Source organism: Mercenaria mercenaria, chromosome 2 (genome assembly GCF_021730395.1).
Source record: "Mercenaria mercenaria strain notata chromosome 2, MADL_Memer_1, whole genome shotgun sequence".
Taxonomy (NCBI): domain Eukaryota; kingdom Metazoa; phylum Mollusca; class Bivalvia; order Venerida; family Veneridae; genus Mercenaria; species Mercenaria mercenaria.
In genome coordinates this window covers 103,626,864-103,641,580 of record NC_069362.1, presented here as the reverse complement: position 1 = coordinate 103,641,580, position 14,717 = coordinate 103,626,864, and the positions used below count along the sequence as shown (strand labels likewise).

Below are 14,717 nucleotides of genomic sequence, written 5' to 3'. Positions count from 1 at the left end.
ATAGTCCGCAACCGTTATATATTATTACAGCAAAAAACATTAAATGTATAAATCGAATAATTTAGATATTCATTAAAATTACAAGATATCTCTTAACAGTCTTGGTTGAAACTTAAAATAGTTTTAGAAAATTAGAAGAGGAGAACAGGAAGTGAAATAAAGAGCCGTGTTTGAATTTACCATAAAAATTAATGGCGTGAACAAGCATTATAAAAACAATATACAGTAAAAACGAATAAATTTAGTCTAGAAATGTAGCTATTAAACCACAATTTGTGTTAATTTCATGATCCTAGTAATTTTAATTTCCATATCTATCGGTAAAGACATTATTTAAAAAAAAAATATTTAACGCATTAAAGCCTATAAAACGAATTATTTTTGATACTTCTAAAATTATTTCACTTCTATCTAAGTTCGCATGGAAAAGTATTTCTGGTTTTGAACACTGTTAATCCTTACCCTGCTAAATTTCTATAATGAACTTGTCTCTGTTTCAATTTGGACAGTACAGTTTAGTGTTAAAAGGGGTGCATGTTAAAAGGGTGCATACTAAAAAGATGTTGACTGAATGGCGGACAGTGGATATCACTGTACGGATGTGCAGGCTGATCATGATAAACACTTGTCGAAAAGGCAGAATCAATCGTGTCCAGCATGTTAAGGGTTAAGATAATTACATCAAAACTTACACGTTTGTACAGTTTGCTGTAACTGTATATTTGTTCAATATTTCTTAATATATGAAATATCCATAGGCTATAGTTTAGTCATAGGGTATATTTAATCAAATATATAAATCAGGTGGGTTACCAGCATGTTGCACGACCGAACAGGCATCCTCGGGCTTACAGTTAAAAGTACAAAGTGACTAACTGTCATTATCTATTTGTAAACTTATTTCCATGTTTTTGATATATGTTGGAGGTATTAATATTTAAACGAGATGAAAGGAAGAAAAAAGAACATTTCTAAATTTCATAAGTTGTTGTTGGTCAGTGAAATATCTGGTATTTTTGTTGTCATTTTTAAATCAATCGCCTTGATTTTTCAAAACTTCTAAGATGAAGTGGACTTTCAGCAAACTGGACAGTATGTTATTGAAGAATAACTTGGACGTTATTCTGTAAGGAAAATAATATATGTGCAGCACAGCTTGGAAAAAATAACCGATGACAGTTAAATGGCATAATTTACTTACAACAGGAACAATCTGAAAGTTATTTTATGTGTATTTTTGAATAATTACTTCAAATTTTCATAATACTGCAGTATTTCCGCCTTTTAATATGCAGAACGGAACTCATAAAAAGTATGCAACAAGCATCTGCAACCAATCATGGTGCATCTCAGATTTGTCATCGCCTGCCCACCTGGAGCATGCGCAGTTGCTCTTTCCGTTCAATAACAGCAGACGATAAATTCTTTACGCTGATTGATTAGAACTCCATATTCTTTGACAATCTCGTTCAGAATCATTTCATTTAGTTAATTCTCATCTCTCTTGGTATAGTTATTGCAGAGATAGGAAGTAATTAGACTTTTATTTTTAGTTAGAAAACACTTGAATAAAGATTTTTTTCCCTTTACTTTTAAATATATTGCTCACGAAAACGTTGCTATATTACAGATTGTGGAATTGGTGCTGAGACAAATTGTGAAAGGACAACAGATCGGAGTATTATTTTATAAACTATTTAAGTGAAACAAAATGAAACAGCTCTACTGACTGATATACTATTAACAGTTAACAAGTGAAAGGACAGGAAAATCTTATACCAAAATGATTGTACAAAGATGCTCCTGACGAAAGATGATAAGTGAATGACAGGACAGCGAGGGAAGAAATGGTGAAATGTTACGAAAAACATTTAAATGAGTGTGTGTGTTGATAATATGAAACTGAAAATCCGCGCAGCTATACTGGTCTGCGGAGCTCTGTCTTTCTGTGCAATATTTCTTACCTTTCACCAACTTCCAACCCTTCATGACAAACGTACAAGGAACTTGGACACCCAAGATGGCAGAAGAAGCTTCGAGGAGCCGGTTGAAATGCCACATATTTTCACATTTAGGAAAAGACTCAATAAAAGCAATTATACCAGTGAGAATATTAGTCCTGAAATGGGTAAACGCCCCTTGGAAATCAAAAATTTAGCTAATGAAACTAACGAAGATATAAAAGACCAAAGTGACAGTATTAATCTGGAAAATCCACATTTTGACCAACCAAACCAAAGATCATTGAAACAGCCAGATACAGACGCAGTTGATAATCTAAATGTCACGAATGAATACGTTGATAAAATGTTACACACGTTACAAACTTCAAATGGATTAAAATTTAATTTTGAAAAGACTAAATATGTGCCATATAAAAACTTTCTCAAGTTACAAAGTAAGAGAACAAGACGGAAAGGCATGGGTTTGCCAATTTACATCAACTACAATGGCGGGTAAGTTTAAGTTATATAATCATAACTTGTCCCTAACTGAGTTAGTTTCGTTTGTTTCCACTGAAAGAAATGTACAAAATTACAGTTGAAAGTAACATATTATTTTCAAGAATAGAAAATTATTTAGATTATTAAAACTATATCTATTACTTTTTTAACTATGATATTAGAAACCTTTTGACAAGTTCACTAAGTACATCAGATCTATGAGAAATATTCAATTATAAGCAATAATTGAATATTTTAGCTAATTAGTTCTTTATTTGAAGCACATTCCCTCGATATTACGAAACAAGAATAGCAAATGAAAATGTGAGCCGTATGCATTATAACATTTGTGATACGGCAAACAATAGACATAATAAACCCAGTACTCTTTGTACTTTCTACACCTCAAAGCAATTTTCACTCGAAATGGAAAAAAAGAAAACAGTATCTTTTTATGAGTGATCAAATATGAAAATGAGGATAGTTATATCACAATAAAGACTGCAGAAAATGCGTGCGAAGTTGGCTGTTAAAAGGACATAAATAGCAAAGTTAATGACAGGGGTATAGACTGCAAACAGTCATAAATATGAAAATTAATGAACGAAGTACAAATAATGTGCAGATAATGTAACTTCAAACAACTTTTTTTTAGTACACAGATGGCAACTTTTTGACTAAGTCATGTGTGTTTTTTAGGAATGAAATTCCGTGCGTATAAGCTGTTTAAATACTATCCGACTTGTATAGGGTCACATAGACGGCAACGTTTCTTCCCAGTTTTCAGGCTCACTGTTGCACGTTTAATAATAATAATGAAAAAAATGAAATTATTTCTTCAAAAAATTGGGTTGTTAATTTGAGAACTATTGCAAATCAGAAATTACTTGTTTACTCTTTTCTATCTACGTATTGTCATAGTACAAAGAGAAACAATTGTACAAATATCACTGTATGTAACTAACATTGCGAAAAAGTACAATGTATAGTCTTCTAGAATTCAAGAAAATCCTTAAAATATCTAAAGAAATATCTTCTTGTAATTTTATATATATCTTAATTGTAATGATGAAATGTTAATTAAGAACTAATGCTTTAAATTTATGTAAGATAATTATATTCCTTATAACCAAACGGATATTGGAAGGAAACACTTCGAAGTTAAAAAAGAAACATTTTGAATAAAGAAAATATATATTCACTTTGGAAAGTTTCAACATAATGAATAATGATTTTGTATTCTTGATATCAATACATATTAAAATTTCTACTGCAATAATAACAGAATGGCAGTGATTTTTCCTAAGAATTGTAATTGTTCAAATGTATACCCAACCTTGCATCTTCATTTTTATTGAAACAGTCTTGTCATGCAGACTGTCTAACTATATTGTCGTTCTCTAACAAAGTGAGTCTTTGTATGGATACAATGTCGCATTCTTCTAACTATATTTCCATTTTACTAGAAGATAATACACCCAACAAAAGTCTTTCTTTGAATCTTTTCTTATTTCGTCGTATTTCTTCTCTATTTATATTTTCGCTTTAATTGGAAATATCCTAACAGCTTAAGTCTATGTATAATGCAATGTCGTTTCGCTAATTAGAAAGAAATGAATTAATATTCTACCAACACAAGTATTTTCTTTTTCTCTAACTGTATTCTTTTAATAGTTTATTTATATGTTCTCTTTAATAGAAAGTACTTATTACTTTACACAATTTCATTGACTCATTCCACTGTCTCGTCACGTTACATCTCAATAATTATACTGTCATTTTAATTGAAACTACCCTATACTCTCTCTCTCTCTCTCTCTCTCTCTCTCTCTCTCTCTCTCTCTCTGAAGATAATTTGAATCATATATAACATTTAAAGTATAAATTAGCCATTTAAACATACAATACATTCAACAACAAATAAGACATTTAAACATACATAAAACATAGTGTAAACAAAAAAATATGCCCAAGTTAATTACAAATGAAGTAGAGACACAAAATATCCATAATAATTTCACAAAACAAAATTAAGAAACGTATTCTTTCTGGCCGGAAATGGGCATCAGTGAATAAATCGTTTAACATTTATGGCGTAAAATTGTATCAAACTTAAATTTGTGTAATACTAGGAAGTCTTAATGTATAAATCTAATGCTTGTGAAGGCAGTAATGATGAAAATAAAAGAGCAATCCATTTCGGCAGAATATATTTAAAGAAACAAAACTTACCAAGATTACAATGTGCAAGTATCATTTTATCGGATTATTAACTGAATGACGTTAACTGGATTAAACTATTAAACTGTATTTAGCGTCACATGATTTATACACTGTTTTTGTCAGTTCAATTTGTCATTTAATATCGTACCATAACCTTTAAAATAATACCATTGCTCAAGTGGGCAGAATGACAGATAACACTAGAAGTCAGTTCTGGTATACGGCACAACTAGCCAGTCCCAGTAAGGGGTGTTAAGCATTGTCACATTACGGCTGAACTGTCAGTGTCCAGAGATAGGGTATCACATTCCCATTGCTTCCAATGTCAATAAAAAGCACGTGCTGTTGACTCAACTGTATATTGATAAAGCAATGTAACGTTAAAATATGGTTTGAAGAGGTAAAAATTCGTCGTACTTTAAAAAAAAAAAAAAGATACAATTTTTTCATTGGTGAATTAAAATCATCAAGTCGCCTCGCATGAATGAGTAGTCATTTTGTTCGAAGTTGTGTTTTATTTGCATCGAGTATATACTACAGTTTATTCTATCTGTCTTCTGTACCTCTTCTGATATTGAATGCATAAATCCCGTAGCATTTGTGCCATTATTTGTTTTGTTCTAAACTTTTGATAAAATACATCATGAAAAACCTTGATTCACTGCTAGGCGAAGATGATGAAAGACATAGACTGTCGAGGAGGGATCAAACTAAATCTGTGAGGAATTATGTTATCTGTCTTGTTATCCATTGCCAGCTATGTAAAATATCAAACTGTTTTGATATCAAAATAAACTATTCTAACAATTACCATAATTACTTGCATATCAGATGTTTTAGAATTTTATATCAACGCATATTTCCAACATTAATGGCAATTTAATTGTAACGTTCCCAGTATGAAACGATAAATTCCTAAACAGTAATGATTTCCCATAATAAAGAAATAACAACTCTTTTATATCTAGAATAAACCAATTTCTATTGTATTTCTGCATTAATGCACCAGATTGTAAAATATTCCTTGTAAAAATGTGCTTCCATATGTAAGTTAATACATACGCTATATTAGAATTTCTGACACGGAGACTGAGTATTTCCATTGTGGCAGCACCCGACTGGCCGCACGTGTTTTCATTGACATGGCGTGCATTTTACTGGACATTTAGATTATATCAGTTTATTTTAACGTATTTTACCGCTTATATAGATTACACCAGACAACACATACCTGATTGAATCTGTTTGCACGTTATTTTTAGCGTTCGTTTTCCGCTGAAGCTTCCTTACCTTTAATTGGCTTTATTACTTTGAAAGTATGCAATATTATAAACCGTCACGGAAAGGTTTTGTTTGAGTTCTTGTTATTATATCCAAATGAAGACTACAAAACCACGATTTATTTCGCAATGTTCTTTGCTTTGTAAAAGTTAAATGCTGCTTCCACTGTACCGTGGCTAGATATACCGGGATTACAAATGCAAAACATGTTGCATCTCAGCACAGTGTCCGACAGCGTGTAAGGTATATAAATTGCGAAAGGTAGCAGGGGTCTTGTTTGATACAAGAAACTATTTTAATCAAAAACATCGACAGCTGTCAGATATCATAGCTAAATAGTAGTTATAATGTGTAACATATTGTTCATGGCAAATTCTGATGACTATTATTTTCAAATAAAATTACACCATATGACCAATTATACACATGACACTTAGTTAAAGGTATTTTAAGAGCAAAATCGGTAGTTATTTTGGAAACTACCATTACTCATTTAAAAATTAGTGTGTCAACAAAACTACTACGATACTGCTGCAGATATTTTCCTGAAGTATGTTTGAGTTAAATTTCTGTAATGAGTATAGGGGCATAAGCAAACATGCTGCCTGGTGTTATTGGTATAAAGAAACAAGAAAACAAACAACCTGAATCTTATGGATCAGGGGCACAAACAAACATACCGTCAGAGTGTTAAGGGTATGAGAGGCACATACAAAACACACCGCCGGAATGTTACCGCCGGAGTGTTACAGGTATAAGGGACACAGGCAAAACATATCGCCGGAGTATTATTGGTATATCTAGCACAAACAAAACATACCACCTGAGTTTTATTGATAGTTAAAAGACACCGTGTGAATGGGGCACAACAAACCATACCGCCTGAGAAATATTGGTATATGGGACACAAACAAAACATACCGCCCGAGTGTTATGGGTATAAGGGGCCCAGACAAAACATACTGCTCTGGGTATAAGGGGCATAAGCAAAACATACCGCCCGAGTGTTATTGCTATAAGAAGTAAAAACAAAACATACCACCTGAGTGTTCTGGTTATTAGTGACGCAAGTAAAATATACCTCCTTTGTGTTGTGGCTAAAACAAACCGCTTGAGTGTTCCTAGTGATATGATTTGAACCATATATACGGTTTAGTTACATTCTCTTTATGTTTACTTCATTATCAAAGGCTGAAAAATGTTAATACGGGTGCAAAGAAAACATTCTAAGGATTTTAGTCAGTATCCTATTCCATAATCAAGTTTTAAAATGTTTACATGCTGCAGATTTCCTGTCATACCAAGAGTTCCACTTGCTGGAAAGAACGTTACTTTTAGTATTTGTGCAGGTGGAAAATCTGCTGTAAACATCACGATATAGAAATATACAACCCAGTGATAGAGCTCTATAATTCATTTATGGATACGCATACCGGCAGATTTTATTAAACACACACACTAATAAAATAACAATCTTATGCGGTATGTTTTCTTAAAAAAAGGATAACCCACGCATGTTTCCAAATTAAATATCGGGTCTTTTAAAATGACATGCAAACATGCAGCACGTGCAATCGTACTATTACTTTAACAAATGAGCCGTGCCATGGGAAAACCAACATAGTGGGTGTGCGACCAGCATGGATCCAGACCAGCCTGCGCATCCGCGCAGTCTGGTCAGGATCCATGCTGTTCGCTAACAGTTTCTCCAATTCCAATAGGCTTTAAAAGCGAACAGCATGGATCCTGACCAGACTGCGCGGATGCGCAGGCTGGTCTGGATCCATGCTGGTCGCACACCCACTATGTTGGTTTTCCCATGGCACGGCTCAAATTAAGTTCATTTCCATTTAAAATTGCTCATGTTTTTATTTGACTTCCTTTAATTACTTCATGCATGAAATAGCAAGTTAATAAACATTACCGGGAACGTCCTCAAGTGCACCGTGTCTCGCGTAGGTATATTAATACACCATTTTCCTTTTTGAAGTAAAATTAATATGTCTTTATGATGCATTTATTGGGCGTTTTATCACCAGTTCGATAATTATGTTACCAAATATATTAACGCGTCTTTGATATAACCGTAGAATGCACAATGAATTGATGTTGATTTTAAAATATTCCAACAGCTCTATGAAAATTGTTTCCCAGGAGCAAGAGATAAAATTATTCGCCTCGTTAATGTCCTGCAATTAATGATTACATGGAGTATTTCTAGCCCTTGAGCAAAGGTTTTAAATTAAGTGAAAAAGAAGCAGATTTTATACATGTAATAGTAGAAAGTTATCGCTGAACAAAGTGGTTAGATGTATGTATTTTCAGGCTTTCGAAACAAATGGCATAGTCTAAATATCTTAAAGGTGGTCAATCTCATTTTCTGACATTTTTCAGTTTTCATATATTCTGTTAAAGATTTATTTAAGGAACAGAAATACCTATTACATAGAGTTAGATCCTTATTGGAAATGTATGATTTATTACTTTTTATAAAGTTTTATAATTATCTCCCTTTAATACGAAAGTGTTTAAAAAGTGGATTATTTCTTCTAATTGCAGTATAATTTCTAGTTATACATTTGCATTATATATATATTGGAATATTTCAACTACCTGAAACAAAATGCAAGTTTTTAAACAACGTGTAGCTTCGGAATTTTTTAATTTATTTTAAATCCATCTTGGTTGCGCAACCAAGATAGAAAAAGGGAGGTAATAATAATTTTATAAACTTGCATTTCTAATTAATTTTGGCAAAAATATGTTCTTGTCAATGAATATCTTTGACAACTCTAATACAGTAGTGCTTATATTCATAACATTCCTTAGACAAAACATGTTTATTCAATTTATATTTATGCTAAAATAACACTATCTCGGTTGGACAACCAGGATAGGAAAATCAAAGTTTAAAAATACTTCCAGTGAAAATCTGATGTGTATTAAAAACTCGATGAACACAAATATGTGTAAATGATCAGTTGGTAAAGTTTAAAAATAATCTGATTAACCACCTTTAAACCTTGTCCATTTAAAACGAGTTTTCAGACTTGCAAGGAGAAGACAAACATTTGCATTTACACTGAAAACAATATATAAAGGAAAGCCTAAATCCGACTATTTCATTTTTAAAGAAATCAGCTCGCCTTAATTTGTCATCCATGTCTAAGAACTTCAGTGGGACGTAAGATAGTAAAGCGGTAAATCGGCACGACCCAACACTGAAATATTGTGTTCAAGGCGTTAGCGGATTTGTACATTGACAAAATGCCATGTTCTTTCAGTAACTTGAAAAACTGCACTTTCTATTGTTGATTGATCAATTGACTTCATACAGAATGTACCGCAGATGCTTCCTGTGTTCTGATTTATTGAATGTCATTTTGGCAAATCAGCTTTACTTTGGTCGGTGATAATTAGTCTTACATAGAGACTAAGTGGGTTGTACAACTTCCACAAAGTGTAATAGTCAGTTAGCCCAGACATCTTTATTTACGGGAAGTGTTTACTTTTCGCGTAATTTGTCACTTTTCTTACATTTTTGTCTAAAATGGCTCAAAATGCACATTTGTCTTATTGTATTTCAAAACCTCTCGCGGAGTACCTCTAACCCACCACCAATTATGCAGAGTGGTCAGATTTTGTTGATATTTGTTATGTCTGAAGTGGCTTATTATTAACAATTTAGACCAGTAGAATTCCAAAATGTCTCAGGGAGGACCCTCAAACTCCAACGGCACCTATGTCCTTTGTACACATGATGTAGCGTGTTGAAGAGATTTTATGAGATTAGTTGAGCCCTCACCCGTACTTGTACTGATATTATGCAGACTAGTAGTGTGTGTACCTTTCAGTCCAACTTGTTGATTTTCTATGACCCGATGACTTATTTAAAATGCACAATTTTGTTTCGCAGAATTTCAGAATTTCTCCCTAGGGGTTAGGGAAGGGGATCCCGAATATCCTACCACTATCTATACTCCAGTTGTCCAAGCTGGTACTGCGTACTTTTAAAGCTAATATGCTGAGGTTTTTTTCTGAAAATGGCTTAAAATGCAGCAATTTATCTAGTAGAATTCCATTTCTTTTCCTTAGGACCCTCCCGAAAGCCAGTTTAGTATATACCACAATATCCCATATTTCTAGAGCAAGACCTGAATACATAGTATTTGTTATCTAATATCCATTAAAAGAATGTTCAAAATTAATGTTAATATTTTACTTTAACCATTCTACCCCTGCCTCCACCTGACCCTCCTAAAACAATTCTGCCTCGGTGTTTTTCAGCTCCTGTTATGGCACTGAAAAGCATAATTAGAACGTTACTGTAGAACAAAATACGTATATGAAAAATGATTTGTGTTTTACAACTTAATAATGTCCAAATTTCTGCAAAGTTTCAGCAGAATACTCGGAACTCGGAGAAAGCTTATAATCAGATTTCCTCTCAGAATTATTCCAACACTCTAACCAGCCAGATTTCCTCTCAGAATTATTCCAGCACTCTAACCAGCCAGATTTCCTCTCAGAATTATTCCAGCACTCTAACCAGCCAGATTTCCTCTCAGAATTATTCCAGCACTCTAACCAGCCAGATTTCCAGCCAGATTTCCTCTCAGAATTATTCCAGCACTCTAACCAGCCAGATTTCCTCTCAGAATTATTCCAACACTCTAACCAGTCAGATTTCCTCTCAGAATTATTCCAGCACTCTAACCAGTCAGATTTCCCCTCAGAATTATTCCAGCACTCTAACCAGTCAGATTTCCTCTCAGAGTTATTCCAACACTCTAACCAGCCAAATTTCCTCTCAGAATTATTCCAGCATTCTAACCAGTCAGACAGATTTCCTCTCAGAGTTATTCCAACACTCTAACCAGCCAGATTTCCTCTCAGAATTATTCCAGCACTCTAACCAGCCAGATTTCCTCTCAGAGTTATTCCAGCACTCTAACCAGCCAGATTTCCTCTCAGAGTTATTCCAGCACTCTAACCAGCCAGATTTCCTCTCAGAATTATTCCAGCACTCTAACCAGCCAGATTTCCTCTCAGAATTATTCCAGCACTCTAACCAGCCAGATTTCCTCTCAGAGTTATTCCAGCACTCTAACCAGCCAGATTTTCTCTCAGAGTTATTCAAACACTCTAACCAGTCAGATTTCCTCTCAGAATTATTCCAACACTCTAACCAGCGGTAATATGCGAACTTCATTTTGAGAAATAATCTACATTGTTTACATTTACCTAGAAGACAGCCTTTCAAGATAAAATCAAACTGACTCAATTTTCTGATTACGCTAATTCAGTTATAATTTAAAATTCAAGTTCAAACAAAAATCTCAAAACACGTCTTTATTTTAGCAGGCAATTCTAATTACAAATCTTAGACAGATTCTGTAATATAATGGGTTTTGTTTTGGGCTGCAGACAAGTTAGAGAGAAAAGCTGTCGATTTGACACTACATCCCAAAGACATAGTTACTTTATTTTTTTTTTTATCCCAACGAACATAACATCTAACCATATAATAATTATAGTTTAAGATAATTTTGAATTACAGATGTGCCAAGATATCAGTTGTTTTGCCATTCCTATTTAAAGTGGTAAGATGAAATTACATACCATACTGATGACTTTGTACGGTCGTGGTTACTAGTATCTGAAAGGTGTACGTCTCCATGTGGTCATTATAAAACATACAACGTTGTTTATATGTTTACGTTACTTAATCATATTCAGTCATACCTCTGTACGGTATGCTGATAAAAAACGATTTTTAACTTTGAAACAAACAAAAAGCTTAAGCCTGGGTTAAGCACCTATAATTATCAGCAATATTTCATGACATAATCCGGATCATGTTATTTAATATTAAAACACATTTGACATATTTTATTTTGAAACATGTATAAATCGGGTGCAGCAAACGGTCTGCATACATTTTTTCATTAATTCAAGCCCCGTGGTTATACATGATCAATAAAGTAGTGTACTACATACCAAAAAATGCATCTGTATGGTCATTCTATACAGACTCATACGAAACTATGTTCATATAAAGTAACAAAACACCAAACAATTTACATGATAAAGCTACGGGACAGAGCCTGTTTGTGTTGTTAAACAAAGTTGAAATAAAAACTAAATGAAACTTAAAAAGTTGACATTAATTAGCTGTATCAAAATAAGACTACAAATATAGTCTGTTTACTTTAAAACTCGGTGTCTTGTTAATCTTTATTTAATTTTGAAAATTAGTGAAGTGTAATTATAACGTCTTAACACAAACTCAACAGCGAATTGACAACATTTAAAACGCATTTTTCCAGTAAGACTGTTTTATAATGGTTAAACTATCCCGGTGCGTGTCAACTAGTCTTAATAGAACCTTAATTTGTCCCACCGAGGTAGAATTTAAACCAAAACAAAACATTTCTTCCTTGAGAACCCTTGTTCCACTGAAAGATTTCTAACGGTAAGCACTCCCATAGAACAGGCAAAATGTTTTTATCATACGGCAAAACAAGTGTCCTTGTAAATTTATCGTTTTAGAACTCTTTATGTTTTATTATTTATAATGTCACGTGACTGGTTTTCTTCACGGTACCAAAATATATACAAGAAGATGTTATGATGTTTTATTTTGATGGTTGTAACGATCTTTTCCTGACGTGTTTTAGTCTGAGTTAACTTTATAGCTTGCTGATCTTGCCTTTGCGACTAGTGCAGACCAAGATCAGGTTGCACATCTGTGCTGGCTGGTCATAGTATGCACTGTTCGCTATTTGGTCACTGAATTTTCAATGAACACCCCTTCGGATGATCAATGGTACTGCCCAAATTGAATGATAGACCAGTCCATTTTAGAAATTTAGCAGGGTAAAGGTTAATGAAGTGCTCCTCTATGTAACCAGCCTTTATTTCTGTTTTCCTGTCCATCCCGAGATATTTGACAAACAAACAGTTAGCCTTGCTAATATATTTAATAGTTTTTTTGTTTTATCATCATACAATTTTTTTTCCATTGTAAATTTTAGCCTGTTTTAAATTATCAGTGTTGCTAGATTGTTATAAATTTAATAAGTCATTTAAGTAAGCATAAAAACAACATTTGTGGCTGTGCCTTATTTTATATGTAGTTCTTGCAAAATAAAGCCGAAAGATACGAAACCCCTGTAAAGAGTTTGGTGTATCACCCATCAGTTCTAGTTTGTCCGCATCTCTTTATTCAAACACCTGACAATTTTGGTCCAAAAGAATATGTGTATTTTGTTGAAGGGGCAATTCCTTTAATAAAACGAAGACCGTCAATAGTATTGAATTGTCAAACCTACCATGACCAATATTACTTTGCCTTGCTTATTTTTGCCCGTTTCAGGTTCATGGTTTGGTGGTTCTTGAAACAAGCAAAATGCTGTACTGTGTTTATAATTAAAAAAATATTGCCATTTAAGCAAGCTAATCTACTTATTTTATAAAGAAAGTTTAAGAAACATTTTCAGTGTCATGAGAAAATAGGAATAATGTGATGTGTTGTTTTAAGTTGCCAGCTGAATGAAATTATTGACTCACACTCTGTCATACACTGGCAGAATCTTAACCAAGACACGTTTCTCCATCAACATTTCATGTTCGTGAAATACACTTCGTGTATCTTGAATTTAAAATATTTTATTGGCATTATTTCAGATAAGGCGTATTTTGGTATTTTTCGACTGAACTAGAATTGTTTCTTTTAGCTGCTCTTTACATTTTTGAAATTACATCAACTATTCCTTTTATGTTTGTATTGTATGAAAGTGAGAACAGCTGTCTTACATAAAACACAACAGAATAATATAAACCGCGTTTTATTACACATTGTTATTCATACTGGTTTACTAAACGGCATCAGAAATGTACGCATGCGGAAACATTTTGCAAAATGTTTTAAATTGATTGTTGCTATGACATTGATTATGAAGTTATTTTTAGACATATGATCTAAAATTAAATTAATTTTAGTGTCGGGCGGAACTTACGACATTTTGCAGACTTGTAATATGTCTTTATTATCCTGCCACATGAAGCTAAATTAGCGGTTATTTTTTGATACTGCGTGAAAAAGATTCTATTCCTCGCCCAACAAAATAAAACTTGAGGAAACATTATTTCGTGTTGTTTAATTTTTCAGACCGGTATTAGCCAACTGGGAAAAGTTTCACAAAGGAATACACCAGTTTGGCTTGTACATGGACGATGACCCTGCTGTGGACGGAATCATGGAAGATATGTCAACTCAACAAATTATTGACATAGGTAAGAGTTACATGCTGCATTTATTTTAAATAAATACAGCATCCGCGCAGTCTGGTCAGGATCCATGCTGTTCGCTTTCAAAGCCTAATGCAATTAGAGAAACCGTTAGCGAACAGCAGGGATCCCTGGCCAGACTGCACAGATACACGGGCTGGTCTGGATCCATGCTAGGCGTAAACGCACTATGATGGTTTTCACATGGCGCGGCTTGTATTATTTGCGTCAGTGCTATTATTATCTTATTAATATTTTACTTCATTGTCTTCCTTTCTCTAAGTATTTTTTTTAAATGTTTATTTCCAACGTGTAAAAATTAAATAGACAACATACTCAACCTTTGCCTATCAAACATAGCATGTAGCTACGATGCATGCAAATATTTTTATGCATAAAACCTCCACATGTTCGGTTACGGAAGGGTTGTATACGGTCTCCTGCAATGAAACTGTTAGATTTGTAAGATTTATTCAC

General features: G+C 33.4%; 1 protein-coding gene across 4 annotated transcripts in view; it reads left to right on the top strand.

Moving 5' to 3' along the window:
• LOC123564767 (extracellular serine/threonine protein CG31145-like) overlaps nt 1-14,717 on the top strand; it is a 66,845-nt gene that overhangs the window by 39,984 nt on the left and 12,144 nt on the right. For 3 of the 4 annotated variants that reach the window (XM_045358570.2, XM_045358572.2, XM_045358569.2), the window contains 2 exons: nt 1,631-2,456; nt 14,122-14,246. In XM_045358570.2, the coding sequence (XP_045214505.1) occupies nt 1,876-2,456; nt 14,122-14,246 (706 nt within the window). In that variant the 5' untranslated portion in view covers nt 1,631-1,875. Of the gene's footprint in view, nt 1-1,432; nt 1,532-1,630; nt 2,457-14,121; nt 14,247-14,717 lie in introns of those variants that run through there. The other variant, XM_045358573.2, reaches the window with a different exon arrangement.